The sequence below is a fragment of the Canis lupus genome, chromosome 2 (genome assembly GCF_003254725.2).
Source record: "Canis lupus dingo isolate Sandy chromosome 2, ASM325472v2, whole genome shotgun sequence".
In the NCBI taxonomy this organism is placed as follows: domain Eukaryota; kingdom Metazoa; phylum Chordata; class Mammalia; order Carnivora; family Canidae; genus Canis; species Canis lupus.
This window is the reverse complement of record NC_064244.1, coordinates 53,348,610-53,368,689: the sequence shown is the minus strand read 5'-3', so window position 1 is coordinate 53,368,689 and position 20,080 is coordinate 53,348,610. Positions and strand designations below refer to the sequence as shown.

The 20,080-nt window shown below is 36.2% G+C and overlaps 1 protein-coding gene across 4 annotated transcripts in view; it reads right to left on the bottom strand.

Annotated features, from left to right (window-relative positions):
* BDP1 (B double prime 1, subunit of RNA polymerase III transcription initiation factor IIIB) overlaps positions 1 to 20,080 on the bottom strand; it is an 88,631-nt gene that overhangs the window by 17,055 nt on the left and 51,496 nt on the right. For all 4 annotated transcript variants that reach the window (XM_025447331.3, XM_035713940.2, XM_035713939.2 and 1 more), the window contains exons 23-32: positions 18,623 to 18,821; positions 18,156 to 18,346; positions 16,941 to 17,328; positions 13,187 to 13,309; positions 9,779 to 9,815; positions 9,209 to 9,301; positions 7,437 to 7,662; positions 6,128 to 6,285; positions 496 to 646; positions 89 to 269 (exon numbers count right to left, since the gene is read on the bottom strand). In XM_025447331.3, coding sequence (XP_025303116.3) covers positions 89 to 269; positions 496 to 646; positions 6,128 to 6,285; positions 7,437 to 7,662; positions 9,209 to 9,301; positions 9,779 to 9,815; positions 13,187 to 13,309; positions 16,941 to 17,328; positions 18,156 to 18,346; positions 18,623 to 18,821 — 1,747 coding nt within the window. The remainder of the gene's footprint in view (positions 1 to 88; positions 270 to 495; positions 647 to 6,127; positions 6,286 to 7,436; positions 7,663 to 9,208; positions 9,302 to 9,778; positions 9,816 to 13,186; positions 13,310 to 16,940; positions 17,329 to 18,155; positions 18,347 to 18,622; positions 18,822 to 20,080) is intronic.

Sequence of the window (20,080 nt, the reverse complement as noted above, 5' to 3'; positions counted from 1 at the left end):
AGTTTACTGTGTGTAAGTTATACCTTAATATTTTTTTAAATGGAGAATAAACACCCAGCCACCCCATGTTATATTGGTATTCTTTTACCTCTGACACATGAAATGTAAGCATACTGTCTCCATCAGAGTCCTCTCTCTGGGGCTCTTTGATAGAACTCTCAGTGAGACCCATATCTGAACCAAGAGTATGGGGCCTTGTCTCAGGGGAAACAACTGGAGCAACTGACAATATCTGAACCTTTTGAGATTCCTCTTCTTGATCATCATTTCTGAAAAAGAAATTAATATATATTCGACTTTCAGAGTATGTATTCCAGTTCTGTATTGAAATCAAGTGGACAACTACAGCATAATGTTTAGAGCTAAGTGAGTCAAAGATTTAATGTTCAAATTTCTAAAATATTTTTAATGCAACAGAACCCCCTTTTTCCAATCAAATTCTTACAGCTGTAGCTAATGACTATAGTTGAAACAAAATCCCAGAACCTCTTTTACCTTTCAGTTAGATTTGCTTCCTGAGAAACAGTAGTCTCTTCAATACCATGTTCACATGCCAATTTATTCTGCTCCTTATTTTCCGCTGCTGTAAGTGATCCAAGGCTTTTATCTTGTAATTCCGTTGCTTCAGAAACATTTTTCTCAGGTTCTTAAACAAAAAACACACTTAAGATGTAGTCTAAAGTAATACAGCTAAAACCTCAATATAAGAAATAAGTTCTCTATTCAAAGACAGATCACTATACAGTGGCTCTTCCAAATTTCTCTTAATCCAAAAATCAAGCTTATCCACATGGAAGAAGAGTGGTACTGGCCAATGAGATTGTTAAAGCAGATGATTAATGAATCCTACACTGCACGTTTCACTGGTGGCTGCCACAACAATTTTATGTCCACTCTATGGTGATAGTAATGTAATTACAAATCCACCTACAAAACAAGTTTAGAGGAGGGTACACATGAGGTCTGGCTAGTTCTACCTTGGGCAAAGTGTTGGGGAGGGAGTTATTTTGCAAAGAATGCCCCAAAAAGAAGAAAAAAGATTTCTACATAAAAGAGTTACTTTCAACTTGCTATTAAAATATCAACAGCAATTATCACAATACTGTATCAAATAACACTAAAATTTGTATGAAACCACAAAAGACTCTAAAGACTCAAAGTAATCTTGAAAAAGAAAAACAAACTTAAGAAGTATGACAATCACAGATTTCAAGATATCCTACAAAGCTATAGTAATTAAAATAGTATTATAAAGACACAAAAGTAGATCAATGGAAGAAAAAAAGAGTCCAGAAGTAAACCCACAGCTATATGGCCAATTAATCTAGGACAAAGGAAGCAAGAATATACAATGGGGAAAAGACAGTCTCTTCAGTAAATGGAAATGGAAACTGGAAAGCTACATGCCAAAGAATGAAACTGGACCACCTTCTAACTCTGCACACAAAAAGTAAACTCAAATGGACTAGAGATCTAAATGTGAGATGAAACCATAAAAATCTTAGGAAAAAACCACAGGCAATAATTTCTCTTACATCAGCTATAGCAACATTTATCTAGATATGTCTCCAGAAGCAAGGGAAACAAAAGCAAAAATAAACTATTGGGACTACATCAAAATAAAAAGCTTTACAGAAAAGGAAATCATTCACAAAATGAAAAGTCAACTACTGAATAGAAATGTGCAAATGGCATATCTGATAAGGGGTTCATATACAACATATATAAAGAACTTACACAACTTAACAGCAAAAAACAAAACATTTTGATTAAAAAATGGGCACAGATGCGGCACCTGGGTGGCTCAGTTGGTTAAATGTCTGACTATCTCAGCTCAGGTCTTGATCTCAGGGTCATGAGTTCAAGCCCTGCACTGGACTCCATTCTAGGAGTGGAGCCTAGTTAAAAAAAAAAAGGGGGGGGGGGTGCATAGGATCTGCACAGACATTCTTCCAAAGAAGACATACAGATGGACAGCAAATGAAAAGATGCTCAACATCACTAATCATCAAGGAAACGCAAATCAAAACCACAAGATATCACAACAAGAATGGCTAAATACAAACACACACACATACACACAAGAAATAACAAGTGTGGATAGGGATGTAGAAAAAAAGGCATCTTGTGTACTATTAGTGAGAATGTAAATTGGTGCAGCTGCTGTGGAAAACTGTAAGGCTGTTTCTCTAAAACTTAAAAATACAAATACCATATCATTCAATAAATTCCACTAGTAGGTATTTACACAAAGAAACCAAAAACACTAATTCAAAAGATATATGTACCACCCCGACATTTACTGTAGCATTACTTACAATAGCCAAAATACGGAAGCAACCCAAGTGTCCATTAGCACATGAATGGATAAGGAAGATGGGATATCTACACAAAATGGGAAACAACAGGAATACTACAAAGCCATTAAAAGGATGAGATTGGGCCATTTGTGACAACAGCTATAGATGGATGGACCTAGAAGGTATTATGTTAAGTGAAGTAAGTCAGAGAAATAAATACGGTATAATTTCACTCATATATGGAATCTTTAAAAAAGCAAGTGAGGAAACAAATGAAGACCATAATCATATCTACAAATAGAGAACAAACTGGTGGCTTCCAGAGGGGAAGAAGTAGGAGAATAGATAAAGTGGGTGAAAGAGTGGAAGATACAGGCTTCCAGTTATAAAATGAATAAGTCATGAGAATAAAAGGCATAGCATAGGGAATACAGTCAATGTTATTGTAATAGCATCATATAGTGAGAAATGATAGCTCTACTTGTGTAAGCATAGCATAACATACAAACTTATTGAATCACCACATTGTACACCTGAAACTAATGTAACCCTGTGTATCGACCACACTCAAATTTTTAAAAAACTGAATAAAAATATAAAAGGTAACTTCAGCCTGCACATTGAAATAGCTTCTGGGTATTTCTGAACTAAGAGTAAGTAATGAATTAACTAACTGAATCATCAGAGTTCCTGGTTGAAAGGAAATTCCAGACATCAGGAACCACAAAGTAGGGAAAAGATGATGCTAACTATCCAGATCTTCTACCTACAGGGCTTAAGACAATCTAGATAACTTATTAAGTGCACTGTTTGTCCTGCTCTTACTAGCACATAAAAGAGTTGGGCTCTTGGCAGATGGTGGGGGTTGGTATAGGAGTAGGATTCCACACGTACATCACAAGACAGTGAGGCTATTAAAAAAAATGAAAGCACTAGGTGATCACACAGAAAGATTTTTAAAATATACTAATCTTTAAATACAGAGTGCTACTATATAAAGAACTCAATTTAAAAAAAACACAAAAGGCAGCCTGGGTGGCTCAGTGGTTTAGAGCCGCCTTCAGCCCGGGGTGTGATCCTAGAGACCCAGGATAGGGATCGAATCCCACCATCAGGCTCCCTGCATAGAGCCTGCTTCTCCTTCTGCCTAGTGTCTCTGCCTCTCTCTCTGTCTCTCATGAATAAATAAAATCTTAAAAAAAAAAGAAAGAAAATAAATAAGCACATGAAAAGATATTCAATATCATTGGCCATGAGGGAAATAGAAATCAAAACCACAATGAGATACTAGTTTAAGTCCCCTGGCATATCTCATAACAAGTGTCTAGGAGGATATAGAAACTGAAACCGTCACAGAATGTTGGTGAAAACAGACAATGGTGGGGTACCTGGCTGGCTCTGTTGGTAGACCATGTGATTCTTGATGTGAGTTACAAGTTCAAGCCCCACACTGGGTATAGATTACTTAAAAATAAAACAAAAAAATATTTTTAAAAAGAAAACCAAAGGAAATACAGAATGTTGCTACTTTCGGGGTTTTTTTTGGTGTGTTTTGTGTTTTAAAACAGTTTATTTGTTCATGAAAACACAGAGAGAGAGGCAGAGACACAGGCAGAGGGAGAAGCAGGCTCCATGCAGGGAGCCCAATGCAGAACTTGATCCCAGGACCCTGGGATCACCACCTAAGCCAAAGGCAGGTGGTCAACCACTGAGCCACCCAAGCTTCTTGATTGCTACCTCTTTTGAAACAGTATGGCAGTTCCTCAAAAAGTGAAATACAGAATTACCATATGATCCAGCAATTCCACTTGTAGGTATAAATCCAAGACAAATGAAATCTTATGTCCACACAAAAACTTACACGAGTGTCCTTAGCAGCATTACTTCTAATAGCCATAAGATAAAAAACAACCTAAATGCCCATCAACAGATGAATGAGTAAACAAAAAGTAGTATATTTATATAATGGAATATTTGGCAAGAAAAAGAAATGGACTATTTGACACATGCTACAACATAGATGAGCCTTGAAAATATGCTAAGTAAAAGAAACCAGACACAAAAGGCCACATATTATATGATTTCATCTAAATGAAATGTCCCAAATAGGCAAAGCTACAGAAGGTAGATTATTGGTTGCCTAGGGTTGAAAAGGGTTGAAGAAAAAAAAAAAAAAAGAAAAGGGTTGAAGGATATGGGGAGTGCATGCTCCAACTGTTAATGGTGAAGGTTACATAACTTTTAAACACCATAAGTATACGCTTCAAATGGGTTAACTATATAGAATTATCTCAGTAAAACGGTTATTTTTACGAGCTGAACAAGGGGTGCCTGGCTAACACAGTTGCATAAGTGTTTGACTCTTAGTTTTGGCTCAAGTCATTCTCCTGAAATTATGGGATCGAGTCCTGTGTAGGGCTCCATGCTCAGCCCAGAGATTGCATGGGACTCTCTTTCCCTCTCCCTCTGCCTCTTGATCCCATGCTTGCTCTCTCTAATAATCTTTTAAAAATTAGTTAATTAATTAAAATAAAACAGAAGTGCTGAACATATAATGTATGATATAGTATGCTTATATTTTTGTTCTGAAAAGAATACACATATATTTTTATACATGTATGTGTGTGTATATATGTGCGTGTGAATGTATCTACTGTACCCGGTCCCACATTTAGATGCTTATACGTATAAAACACTTTTGGAAGTCTACAATAAAAACATAAAGGCAGTTTACTACTAGATATAAGGTTAGGGGACTGGGAACCAAAGTTTATTAAATTTTAAACCTGTGGACAGTGTCTTATTCTTTGCCACACACGTTTATCTTTCTAAAAAAAAAATGTTTGCTTGAATATTCATGTACACAAAAAAAAATACACAAGAAAATGTTTAATCAAGTAAATATAGCTAACTCTTGAAAAACATGGGGTTTGAGTGCAGAAAACCTCTCATGCAGTATAAAAATCTGCATATTTGATTCTCAAAAACCCTAACCACTAATAGTATACTATTGACCAGATGCCTTATTGGTGACATAAATAGTCAACCACCACATAATTGCATGTTAAGTATATTAGATACTGTACTCTTACAATAAAGTAAACTAGAACAAATAAAATGTTAAGAAAATCATAAGGAAGAGAGCAAATACAGTTATAATACTATACTGCATTTATTTAAAAAAAAAATCCATGTATAAGGGCACCTGGGTGGCTCAGTCAGTTAAGCATCCAACTCTTGATTTCAGCTCAGGTCATGATCTCAGGGTCAAGATCAAGCCCCACATGGGGCTCCACACTCCATATGGAGTCTGCTTGGGATTCTCATATTCCCTCTCCTTCTCCTGCTCCCTCCACTCTTGCTCTAAATAAATAAATAAAATCTTTTTAAAAATCTGGGGTGTGTCGTTGGCTCAGATAGTTGGGCATCTGCCTTCGGCTCAGGTCATGATCTCCAGGTCCTGGGATCAAGCCCCACAGTGGGCTCCCAAGTCAGCACAGAGTCTACTTCTCCCTCTCCTTCGGCCTCTTCCTCCCCCTGCTTGTGCTTTCTCTCTCTCTCAAATGAATAGATTTTTAAAAAACTTTTAAAAAGCCACGAAGAGTGGACTCATGCAGTTCAAACGTGTGTTATTTTGGGTCAACAAAACACAAAATGATAATGAAGCTAGTTGATGCAATTATTGGTGTTTATCTTATAGTTCACTCTCCATTTTGAAACTTTTAATACTAAATTAAGATAACTTTAACCGAATATTCCACTTGAAATGTTAATGCAATTTCTCTTGTAAAAGTAATTTTGTAGCTATTTAAGGGAATAAAATTTACCTCTTTGACTTTCTATTACTTCTCCTCTGTTTACAAACAAATTGGGAACTTCCTGATGAACATTCAACCTGTTCGTTCTCAAAGCCTTAAGATTTGGTTTAGGCTTGGGAAATCTACTTCTCATTCTCAAATTACTGGTCACATCAGAAGTTGTATTCCTAGAAAAAGAGGGGAAGAGAGAAAAATTCATCAACCATGTAAGAACTCCATCTCATTTCATACATTATGATAGTTATATGTCACCTACTCAGGTGCCACAGTATCTCTAAGTGTTCATTTTTTAATGCTGAAAACACACAGCAGTAATTTTATTCAAAATTTAGAAGGGGGATGTCTGGGTGGCTCAATGGTTGAGCGTCTGCCTTCAGCTCAGTGTGTGATCCAGGTGTCCAGGCACGAGTCCCACCCACATCTGGCTCCCTGCAAGGAGCTTACTTCTCCCTCCCCCTCTGTCTCTGCCCCTCTCGGTGTCTCTCATGAGTAAAGAAAAGAAAATCTTAAAAAAAAAAAAAAAAAGTCTAGAGAAGGGAAGAGAATCTGGACCAAATTTGGAAAACAGAGTATATTTACATAAAACTATTTCACTAAAGCTTCAAAGATGCACACATTGCATTGACTTTAATATGCAAACCAGTAGGGGTGCCTGGCTGGCTCAGTGGGTAGACACTGTGGCTTCTGATCTCAAAGTCATGAATTCAAGCCCCATGATGAGTGTAGAGTCTATTTTAAAAAAATAAATTAAAAAAAAAAAAAAGGCAAGCCAGGGGCACCTGGAGGGCTCAGATGGTTAAACATCTGCCTTAGGCTCAGGTCATGATCCCAGGGTCCTGGGATCGAGCCCCCCGTCAGGCTCCCTGCTAACAGGGAGTCTGCTTATCCCTCTCACTTGTCCCCCTTTCCCTGCTCATGCTCATACACTCTCAAATAAATAAATAAAATCTTTAAAAAAAAATGCAAACCATTACACTGAAATCAAACCAGCCAATCCTCACTTTAAAGGCTGAGAAATTAGCAGTGCCTACTTCATACTTATACAAGTATTACTCAAAAGCTATTAACTAAATTGATAGTTGGTTTAAATGTATTTATTAGGGTTGGCTCATTGGTTGAGTGAGCATCTGCCTTTGGCTCAGGTCATGATCCCAGGGTCCTGGGATGGAGTCCCCCCATCAGGCTCCCTGCAGGGAGCCTGCTTCTCCCTCTGCCTATGTCTCTGCCTCTCATGAATAAATAAATAAAAATCTTTTTTAAAAATGTATTTATTAATTGCATACTATAAAACTCAAGAGTTTAAGAAAGCAAAATAAACCTGATTGATATAGCGTTCTCCTTTACTTTCTCCACTAAATCAGTTTCTTCTTTAGTACTTTGCTCTTCCAATACAATCTTGTTTTCTTCTAATGATGATGGAGATGTAGTACTGACAGCTGAAGAAAGTTCCTGACATTCAGGAATAATTTTGTGATTTACATTATGTGGGCTAAAAGGAACACAGCTTTTATCCTTTGAATGAACATCAAGAAGTACGCATACTCCTATTACAGAAAAAAAGAGAAAATTAAAAATGACCCAATACAAGTAGGTGTCCAAAGAAAATAAATCCCTCTACATTAAGCAACTGTAAAATTCTATATTATTTTTAAAGTTTACTCTTTTTGGCTCCAAATTTAAATATAGTATCATATATTTTATGCCAGAGATTTGACTTGTTCTAAGCCTAATAATTCTTAAAGACTATAATTTTTGTGCTATTATAAGGAAAAATGAATCTGTTACCTTCAGTAACTACATAGCCTCAAATAAGTTTCAAGGTAGGATTATCTTCATTTACAATTTTTCAAAACCTGCATATTATTTTCTAAAGATTTGTGACAAGCTCCAAAGTAATACTCTGTCATTGAGAAACGAACTATATATGGGCACCTGGATGGCTTAGTTGGTAGAATATGTCACTCTTGATCTTGGGGACATGAGTTTGAGCCCCACACTGGGTGTATAATTTACTCAAAAAAAACAAAAAAAAACAAAAAAAAAACCCCACAAAAACAAAAAAACAAACATGAGAGAGTAAATAAGTAAATAAATAAAAATAAATAATAAAATAAATAAAAATAAAAATAAATTAAAAAAACCCACAAAAACAAAAAAACAAACATGAGAGAGTAAATAAGTCTATATAAGGAACCAACGAGAAAACTCCTTGATAAATATATAGATATGGGTCTAGAAGTCTAAAGCCTCAAATAAATGGCAGGCAACTCATCTCCAGACAAAATAATGAGGACGAATATAATTAGCATAACTATCCATTTAGTATACGTAAACTAGAAGGGTCCTCAGACAGTAAAGATAATAACTTCTCCGTAAGGTTAGTCTAATACTTATGGGTTGACATATATTTTGGGTCAGTACAAAGTAACAGAATAGTCACAACTAGATTATTTCAATGACTGCTACTGTCCCTTCATACTATATTCGATTGTCAGGTAACTGTGAAGACAATCCAAAGCAGGAACTCCTTTGCTAAAGTAAACATGTATAAAGTGATCAGTGACCAATGAGATCAGTTAACCCATGTTTATGATGCTTATGTTTATCATGTTTATGATGAATAAAGTGTAAGACTCACTGTATTATTCCAGGAATAAAACTTTTTTAAAATAAACCAAGTGTACTACTTTGAAATGGTGGCTACTACATCTAAAGGGGTAAGTTAGATGGATCAATACACACATATTACCTTTTTCTGGAAAAAAACCAAAATTATGCCAAATGTAAAAAGCAGATACTGCCTTATTAGTCAAATGTGGGTATAATTTCTTAAAAGCCAAAAAAGGCTTTTTTTGAAGCACCTGGCTGGCTCAGTCAGTTAAGCATTTGCCTTCGACTCAGGTCATGATTCCAAGGTCCTGGGATCAAGTCCTGCTTCCAGTTGTCTGCTCAGCAGGGAGCCTCCTTATCCCTCTCTCTGTCCTTCCCCCTCATGTTCACTCTCTCGTGCTCTCTCTCTCTCTCTCTCAAATAAATAAAATCTTTAAAAATAAAAGGCTTTTTTTGGTAGGACTTATATTTCATCCTTACCATCACTCTGCTCTGTACCGATCTCTGACTGCAACACTAGATCTCCCATTGTAAGTAAAGTTATAGCAGCTTCAGTGCTTCCATCATTGGTACCTTGTGAGGAAATATACCAACATTAAAATAGAAAAATGAAGCTGAAAATTGAAGTTTGTTTACTTAGAAAACATTTTTAATTCAAATATTTATCCTCTAGCAACAAGTTTCAATATCCTCCATACCACTAATGTCTTACTAGGGCAATGTTTTGTTACTACAAAAAAGAAATCATTGATTGTTAGCTTTTACTCATTGAAAATGCCTCCTTCTCATTAAGTAACTTCCTACCTTCAAAGAAAGTACAACTGTGCAGATAGAGGAAATAAGTAATATTTCTTTACTAAACATTTAATTCTTAACTCACTTCATAATTATTCCAAGAATTCCAAGTTTCTCCTGGATATAACACATTCAACAGTGGAACATATTGTTCAACTCTCCAGTAAAATGATTCATTTGCTAACAAATACCAATACAAAATCACCCTGTTAGTGTTATCCAAGTAGTTTTAGCAGTTCCCTTATTAACAGTTACCTGTTTCATCTTGGATATGTTCACCTGTGTTCACTTCCTAAAAGAGGAAAAGATAAACAATGTCTTACATATTTTCCCAAATATATGTTCTGTCTCAAAAACCATGATTTTTACAGTTCTTCAATATTATTGATTATAAAGGAGTGGAAACTGTTAAACATATGTCATGATCTTATATGTAGAAAAGTCTAAGGAATAAACTAAAAAAGCTACTAGAACTAAAGAGTTCAACAAAGTTCCAGGATGTAAGACCAATATACAAAAATCAATCATATTTCTCTACATTTGCAATAAAGAACCTGAAAGCGAAATTGAAAATACAGTTCCATTCACAACAGTATCAAAAATAACATACTTGATAATAAATTTAACAAAGGAAGTGCAAAGTCTATACTGTGCAAACTATGAAACACTGTTGAAAAAAATCAAAACCTAAGTAAATGGGCAAAAACTCATGTTCATTCATTGGAAGACAATATTGTGAAGAGGGGACTAGCCCCCGCCACAAAGTGATCTACAGATTCAATGTAATCCTAATCAGAATCTTACATAATGTGCCAAAATGACAAGTTTTTAAAATCCATATGGAATTGCCAAGAGCTCCACAACAGCCAAAACAATCCTAAACAAAGAATCAAGTAGGATGACATATTCTTTCTAATTCCAAAACATTAAGCAACCATAATCAATAGAGCATCACTGGTACAAGGATAGACATATAAATCAATGGAATAGAACTGAGAATCCAGATATACAGTCAACTGATTTTTGACACGAATCCAAGATAATTCAATGGAGGAGGAGTCTTTTCAAAGAAATACTGCAACAACTGTACAGTTACACACAATGAAGAAGGACTCTAACCTCACACCATATACAAAATTTAATTCAAAATTGATTAGACTTAAATGTAAAACTATAGGAAAATCTGGGCAGCCCTGGTGGCGCAGAGGTTTAGCGCCGCCTGCAGCCCAGGGTGTGATCCTGGAGACCCAGGATCAAGTCCCACGTCGGGCTCCCTGCATGGAGCCTGCTTCTCCCTCTGCCTGTGTCTCTGCTTCTCTCTCTCTGTGTATCTCTCATGAATAAATGAATAAAATCTTTAAAAAAAAAACTATAGATTAAAAAAAAAAAACTATAGGAAAATCTATAAAACTATTAGGATGGCTCAGTTAGTTGAGCATTGACTCTTAATTTCTTAGGTCATGATTTCAGGGTCGTGAGATTGAACTCCATGTCAGGCTCTACATCCAGCTTAAGATTCTCTCTCTCCCTCTGCTCCTGCCCCCCAAACTCGGCAGGCGTGCTCTCTAAAAAAATAAAAAATAAGTAAAACTAATAGAAGAAAAATTGGAGTCAATCTTGAGGACCTTGGCTTTCACAAAGAATTCTTAGATATTACAGAAAAGCATGAGAAACAAAAAAGATAAACTGGACTTCATAACTAAAAACTTTTTTATTTAAGATTTTACTTATTTATTTGTGAGAGACAAAGAGAGAGAGAGGCAGAGACAAAGGGAGAGGGAGAAGCAGGCTCCCTGTGAGGAGCCCAATCTGGGACTCGATCCCAGCACCCTGGGATCACGACCTGAGCCAAAGGCAGACACTCAACTACTGAGCCACTCGGGTGCTTGAAATCTTGTACTTTAAAGTGAACCATCAGGATCCCCGGGTGGCGCAGCGGTTTGGCGCCTGCCTTTGGCCCAGGGCGTGATCCCGGAGACCCGGGATCAAGTCCCACATCAGGCTCCCGGTGCATGGAGCCTGCTTCTCCCTCTGCCTGTGTCTCTGCCTCTCTCTCTCTCTGTGACTATCATAAATAAATAAAAATTTTAAAAAATAAATAAATAAAGTGAACCATCAAGAAAATGAAAAGACAATTCACAGAATAGGAGAAAATATTTGCAAACATGTAAGTGACGAAAGACTTGTATCCAGACAATGTAAGAAAATTCTTACAATTCAATAATAAAAAGACAAACCATGAATTTTAAAAAATGGGAAAAGGCTATGAATAGACATTTCTACAAAGATGATCTACAAATGGTCAATAAGCACATGAAAACATGCTTGATGTCATTAGCCATTAGGGAATGCAAATAATCAAAACCACAGGAAGGTACCATTTCATATTCACTAAAGATGGCTAGATCCAAAAAGTCAAATAAAAAGTGTTTGCAAGGATGTGAAATTGGAACCTTTATACACTGCTAGTGGGAATGTTAAAATGGTACATCAGCTTTGGAAAACAGTTTGCTACTTCCTCAAATTATTAAACACAGAGTTACCATATGAGCCAGCAATTACACTCCTGGGAAGGTATCCAAGAAATATGAAAATGTACTGTCAATAGAGAAACTTCTACATAAATGTTTACAGTAGCATTCTTTATAATAGCCAAAAGATGGAAATGACCTAAATGTTCATGAATACATGAACAGATAAACAAAATGTGGTATTATCCATATGGAGTATTACCTGACCAAAAAAAGGAATAAAGTACTAATACATGCTAGAACATGGCTGAATCTTGAAAATATTATGCCAAGTGAAAAAAGTCAGGCACAAAAGTCCATACCATATGAGTTAATTTATATGAAACATCCAGAACAGACAAATCTATAGAGACAAAAAGTAAATTACTGGTTATCTAGTAACCAGTAGGAGGAAATAGGGAGCAACTACTTTGTGGCCACAAGGTTTCTTTCTGAGGTGACAAAAATGCTCTAAAATTGACCATGACAATGTTTGCACATATCTATAAATATACCAAAACCCACTAAATTGTACACTTTCAATGGGTGACTTATATGGTGTGTGAGTTGTATCTTAATAGTTGTTAAAGAGTATAATTCCCAGTCTTCATTTCCAAAAACAAGATAAATACTAATCAAATAAGGAAGAGTACCAAACAAAATGCAACTAAATATATTTTAAGTAATTTGTATTTAATATGGATTTAATGGAACAGAACCTTTACCTCAGTTTATAAGGATATTAAGAGTTATTCATGCATACACCAAAAATCAATACTTTCAAGCGAAATACAAAATCCATGATTATTCACCAGTTTCTACTATGGCTCCCTATAATGACAGAAATTATAGTAAGAATGGTTTGTAAACGTAAAGCTTTCTTTTTTTTTTTTTTAAGATTTTATTTATTCATGAGTATACACAGAGAGGAGAGAGAGAGAGATAGAGACACAGGCAGAGGGAGAAGCAGGCTTCAAGCAGGGAGCCTGACGTGGGACTCGATCCAGGGTCTCCAGGATCACACCCCGGGCTGCAGGCGGCGCTAAACCGCTGAGCCACAGGGGCTGCCCAACTTAAAGCTTTCAAAATAAACTTCCATTCATTTGAAATAAAACAAAGAGTTAAAACAAAACACATTAAAATGGATGCTTACAACAGATAATGCCTTTAAACTTTCTTCTTCTTTCATTTCCTGAGTAGTCACATCTGTGTTTGAGAGTGGATGTTCAACAACAGCTATGCATCCTATATCTGGTGCGTTCACGGTTATTTCAAGCTGTCAAAAACAAGAAGTTTCATTATTTCATTTTGGCATACCACAGTCAGTAAAACACCATGACAAGATAAAATAAAGTGTTAAACTGAAGAAACAATCCACATTCATACACAATTTAAAAATGAAATACAGTAATTCTTAGATTGACATCAACTTGGCAAAAGTTAAAACATTTAAGGTTTTCAAAGGGTCTGTGATCCTTACAAACAGTAGGCAAAATTTCCAAGGCAATTTTCTTAGTACCTAGCATTTCACTTCTACTATCCCCACTTTGGTCTACTTACCCATAATTTCTCTCATCAATCTATTTATGGAGTGCTTTCTAAAAACTAGAGGGCAATAGATACAAGGATACAAAGCTGAGTAAGGCAAGTTTGGTCTCTGCTCTCAAGGAACTCACAATCCGAGAAAAACAGACATGCAACTATCTAACTATATACATTCCTCAATGGTTTAAGAGAGAGAAGTTGAAACCCACCCTTGCACCAAGGCAACTATCCTCTCCCACAACTCCAGGATAGCCACAGCAATGGACATAAAAAAGAAAAAAATGAATTCATTCACATTTACTCATTTAGTAGTCTTTTTGGTCAAAGGCCCCTATAATCTGGGGACTAAAGGACTAAGATTTATCTCCTGACTGTATACAAGACAGTCTGGCTCTTACTCCCTTATTAACAGAGAAGTATAAAAAAATCATGATTCAGGGGCACCTGGGTGGCTCAGGTGGTTGAGCGTCTACCTTCTGCTCAGGTCATGATCCCAGGGTCCTGGGATCGAGTCTGGCATCAAGCTCCCTGCTCAATGGCAGCCTGCTTCTCCCTCTCCCTCTGTGGGCCACTCCCCCTGCTCATGCTCTGTCAAATAAATAAAATCTTGAAAAAAAAAAAAAAAAAGTACAATTCAACAGAAACAAAGTAAAGAGTCAAGAATGAAAATCTGGGGATCCCTGGGTGGCGCAGCAGTTTAGCGCCTGCCTTTGGCCCAGGGCGCGATCCTGGAGACCTGGGATCGAATCCTACGTCAGGCTCCCTGCATGGAGCCTGCTTCTCCCTCTGCCTGTGTCTCTGCCTCTCTGTGTGTGACTATCATGAATGGATAAATAAAATCTTAAAAAAAAAAAAAAAAAAAGAATGAAAATCTGCCTTCATGATATAATTACTATAGTAACACTTATGCGTCCTTTTTTCAGGAGCAAATATTAGAGAAAATCTTTGCTGCTACTCTATAGACCTGGGATCAATGAAAAGGTTCAAGTGACTTGAAAAAAAATTTTTCTGAAGAGTTGAGAATGAATGATAAATGGAAATATTGTAGATATTCCACTTTTAGAACATTTTCATTACTTCAAGAACCCCATATCCATTAGTTATCACTTTTTTTTTAAGATTTTATTTATTTTTATTTATTCATGAGAGACACAGAGAGAAAGAGAGACAGAGACACAGGCAGAGGGAGAAGCAGGCTTCATGCAGGGAGCCCAATGTGGGACTCGATCCTGGGTCTCCAGGATCAGGCCCTGGGCTGAAGGTGGCGGCGCTAAACCGCTGAGCCATCTGGGCTGCCCTCACTTTTTTTTTTTTTTTTTAAAGATTTTATTTATTTATTCATGAGAGATACAGAGAGAGAGGCAGAGACACAGGCAGAGGGAGAAGCAGACTTCTCACATGGAGCCCATGTGGGACTTCATCCCGGGTCTCCAGGATCACGCCCTGGGCCCAAGGCAGATGCTCAACCACTGAGCCACCCAGGCGTCCCCAGTTATCACTCTCTTAACCCCTCATCTCCAAATCCCTAAGCCAAACCACTAATTTACTTTCTGTCTCTACAGATTTTCCTGTTTAAGACATTTCATGTGAATGGAATTATATGTGATTCTTTTGCAACTGGCTTCTTTCACTTAACAATATGCCTTTCAACCAATGAAATTTGTAAAACACAAAACATACAGCTAAATCATTTTTTATGCAGTATTAATCAGCTGTCCTTGTGATTATTAACAGTGAATAAATAAAGGTGGCTGTGGACTTCCATTTACCATAAATATGAACTTACAGGTTCAATAATCTATTACTTCTGGATTCAACATTACTTAAATTGGTTTAAGTTTCCTACTTCTTTTATTTTTTTTTTTAATTTTTAAAATTTATTTATGATAGTCACAGAGAGAGAGAGAGAGAGGGGGGGGGGGGGGCAGAGACACAGGCAGAGGGAGATGCAGGCTCCAAGCACCGGGAGCCCGACGTGGGATTCGATCCCGGGTCTCCAGGATCACGCCCTGGGCCAAAGGGAGGTGCTAAACCGCTGCACCACCCAGGGATCCCTCCTACATCTTTTATTATCATCATCACAACTATCTCAGCTCCAAATTCTGTTGCAAATGACTCAGAAATTATCACAAATCCTTAATACAGAAGACATGCAGTTGCGCTGCTCTTTAAGCTGAGTAATTTACTGAAAATTGAGGCAGAAACAAAGCTGGAATACTAGATCCAAGAAGCCAAAAAAGGAGCTCTTTTAACAAAATAAGTTAAAATATTATGTCCCTCCACCTCCTATCCATTAGGATGGCTACTCCGGGGGAAAAAAAGAAGAAAGAAGAAAGAAGAAAGAAGAATGTGGAGAAATCAGAAACCTTGTACACTGCTGATAGGAAGGGAAAATGATGCAACTGTTATGGAAACAGTATGGAGGTTTTTCAAAAGAGTAAAAATCGGTGTACACTTTACCATATAATACAGTGACTCCACTTCTAGGTATATGCCCCAAAGAACTGAGAACAGGGTTTAGAAAAGGCATTTGTACACCCATGTTCATAGCACCACTCTCTGCAGTACCGAAAAGATGGAAGCAATTCAACTGTCCATTGACAGATGAAAAGATAAACTGTGGCATAGTACATGATGAAATATCATTCAACCTTAAAGAAAGAACATTCTGACACATGCTACAACATGGATGAGGACAGATACTGTATGATTCTAGTTACATGAAGTACCTAAAGTCCTAAAGATGAATATAGAATAGTGCCTGCCATAAGCAAGAAGGGAGGAGGTAATGGGAATATATTGTTTAATGGGTAAAGATTTAGTTTTGCAAGACAAAAAAGTTCTGTGGATAGATGGTAGTGATGGTGCAGCACAATAATATGAATACACTTAATACCACTAAACTACACACTTTAGAATAGCTAAGATAGTAAATTTTATGTTATGTGTATTTTACCACAATTAAAAAAAGAAAAAAAAGTAATACGTCCCTTCTACTTTCTTTACCAACTAAAACTTAGCCTCAGCCTATCAGATAGTTAACAAAAAACACCTGTCAAAATGAAAAAGAGAACTTAATCAGAAAGTAGATTAATCAACTTCCACATATTAAATGAAACTAATTGTTCCTTATTATTATACTACCTCACAGTGGGCCTGGGTCATAAAGCTTAAGTAACCACAGGAGCCTCCTTCTACTTATTCCTTCAGATATCCACCAGGCCTCAAATAAATTACATACAGTAGAGGTTATTTAGAGAACAAACTTTTCAAATCAAAATAATCACTAAGAAGAAACAATACTATAAGACACACTATAAGAAAAAAAGACAAAGTTTCAAGAATTCAAAAAAACAAACCACCTCTTCCATTGTTTCCTCTATTTGAGCAGAAACAGGTTCTGGAGATCTGAGACCAATGGGAACAAACACTGGAGCTTTGTTTACTTCTTCTGGGGCAAGATGGTAACTTTCGTCTTCATAATCAGGCTCAAAATCTTCAGCATCATCTTCATCTTCTTCCTGTGAAGCCCGAAGAGTCACCAGCGTGGCCTTAGAAGCACGAGGTTCCTTCTTAGAGGTCTTACTTCGAACTCGTTTAGATCCACGCCCTCTGGTGACACTTGGTTTCATCTTGCGATGCATTCTCCTTCCACTATGATCTACCTCACACTCTGAAGCAGAGGAGATAGTTGTTCTTCGTTCCAGACCAATTTTAGAGTAATTTGATTCTTTTAACAGCTGTGGAGAGCTGGACGTTTAATCAAAATAACAGTATAGTCATTACAGGCACAAGGAGAAAGATATTGTAATGAAAACCAAATCTTAGAAAGAAGTCCCACTTCAAGCCATTAAAATGAAAACACCCACAATCCATTATGTCAAAGTTACTCTGTGAAATGAAGAAAGAAATGTACTATTACTACTAGTTTCTTATTCAGAGTTCATTCTTAGTTCTACCTACACATTTTTCATAGTAAGTTTTTAATTCTGGGGCCATTTTTTCCTTGCTATTTAAATGAGGATAAGACATGAGACTAGAAATTATTAGAAGAAAATGAGAAAAGGAAAATGATCCAGTAAAACAGAATATGGGATCAAAAAGTGATATTGGTGTATCCTAGTGGGTAAACAGACCAGGTTAAAATAAAGAAGGGAAGGCAGAAAATCCATCAGAACAAAGTTGTTTTTTAGAATTTAAGTTCCTTTTCACTCCCCTTAAAAACTATAGAACATGAGTACCCTTCACCTATGTTTATGGCCCAAATCAAACTATCACCTTAATTATTTAGGGAATAGATACTACTTTGGTCAGGTTTTTCTGCTCATGTCTAATACACTTAATATCCAGAAACTGTAAATGTAGGAAAGAAATATCTTCCTAAGAACATCAGAAAAAGGTAAACTTTAGGTAAATAAAAATCCTAAGTGGGAAAGGAACAGACCTGTAAATAAAAAACCATCTACATTTCTGTTAACAGATCTTTTTACTCTATCAATAAGTTAAGGTAGGATATCTATAAAGAGTAAGTTATTTTTATTTCTTATTCTGAAAGTATTTGTTAAATAAAACTTTACCTTGATAGTTTACTGACACATTGCTCCTCAACAACTAAAGACACAGAATTATCTCTTCCAGTTTTTTCTCCAACACTTCCTGATGGTCCAGCTTCTGAATGAGCATTTTTTTTTGCCAAACTAGCCTCTTTGGAATCTATACAATCTTTTCTTGCTGAAACTTCCGAAGATATCAGAAAACCAGCCTTTTCCTTAAATTTAAGAAGAAACAGCTAATGTTACCATAGAAACAATCTCTATGATAATTTGGTTCAGTAGCTGTGCCTAAAGCTCTAAGCTTATACACACACACACACACACACACACACACGTGTGACTGGTTTCTAACTTTTTATAATATTAGAAGGTCATTCTACTTTTATAAAATTTACAGTACAAAAAACAAAATTTGTATTCTTAAAAATTTTCTTCTTAAGATCTTGACAAAACAGAACCCAATGATAAAAAAGTATTTTTTTCAAACTTACTTTTTGAAGATGGGTGTCAGAATCCCTTGGCTGCAGCAAAATATTTTCTGGCTTCCTTGCCTCACTCTGATCTGCTCTGTCTCTTCCAATGTCTGGTTCCTCTTTCTTACCATGTGCTCTTCCCAAATTTGGCTTAACCTTTTGGAATTGCCTTCTTACCAAATGTGCTGGACTAGGAACCGAACTTTTAGGTTCATCTCTAAAATGAAGCACAAATTATGATGAAAAACCAAAATCAGAATATTCCTTATTGATGTAACAGCTGTTATATCAAACAATTTTGAACACAAACCAATACTATTTTCAAACAACTATATATAAATTGGCTTTAAAACCAAGCACTTAGAATGAAATCACATGCTGATATAAAAACTCCAAAAGCCTTTATAATTTCCATTTTCTGTAGAGTCTGGGAAATAGTTTTACAGTAATACTAATATTTTTTTTAACTTTAATTGATTCTGGTGTGTAGCATCATAGTACTTCATGTAATTTTTCAAAGAAACAACTAGATACCAAAAAAATGAAAGTAGTTAAACATGGATTTCATAAAGTCACTTTAAACAAGTATCTTCAACTGGGCTCTGAAGCATGAGCAAATATACAATGGTCACAATATCGTTGGCCCTTCTGGTTCAAGACCAAGCTTGAAAGCCAGAATCTGTTCTTCCATCACAGGCCTTTCATTTATGGAAAAGGGTTTACAGACAGCCATGTCATAGGATCTCAAAATAATCTATTCGTATCTGCCAAATCAGAAAGACAAGGTTTGACTTTCAACAGAATAGGTATAACTCCCAAAACAACCCCTAAACAGCTAAAAATATTTTCCTGGAAAATATTTTAACAATTAACAAGAATCTGAATTCTGAATTGGGAAGCTTAAAACCAATATAAACTTGGATATTATAAAGAAAATTAGGTATATACATATCAAGAGTTCAATGAAAGATATATGCTAGAGACTAATCTTAAGTGCAATTCTACAAAGGCAAATAAGAATAAAATAGATATATAAACCTAACATGCTACTGACAACAAAAGGAACAAGACAATACTGAACTTAGGAACAATCTAACATTAAAACTATAAAGATTTTTACTCTGAAGAAATTACCATTCACGATAAAGCAAATAAGTGGTATAAATTTCATGAAGAGAAAAAGGTTGTTCTGGGCACCTGAGTGGCTCAGTGGTTGAGTGTCTGCCTTTGATTCAGGTTGTGATCCCAGGGTCCTGGGATGGAGTCCCACATTGGTACCCACAGGGAGCTTGCTTCTCCCTCTGCCTGTGTCTCTGCCTCTCTGAGTCTCTCATGAATAAATACATAAAATCTTAAAAAAAAAAAAAAGGAGTGTGGTTTTCCATAAAAAATTAAAAGTTTGATATCTTCCAGTTGCATTTATATACTATGAGACAAAACAAAGAGAAATTAAGGAATCGATCCCATTTACAACCA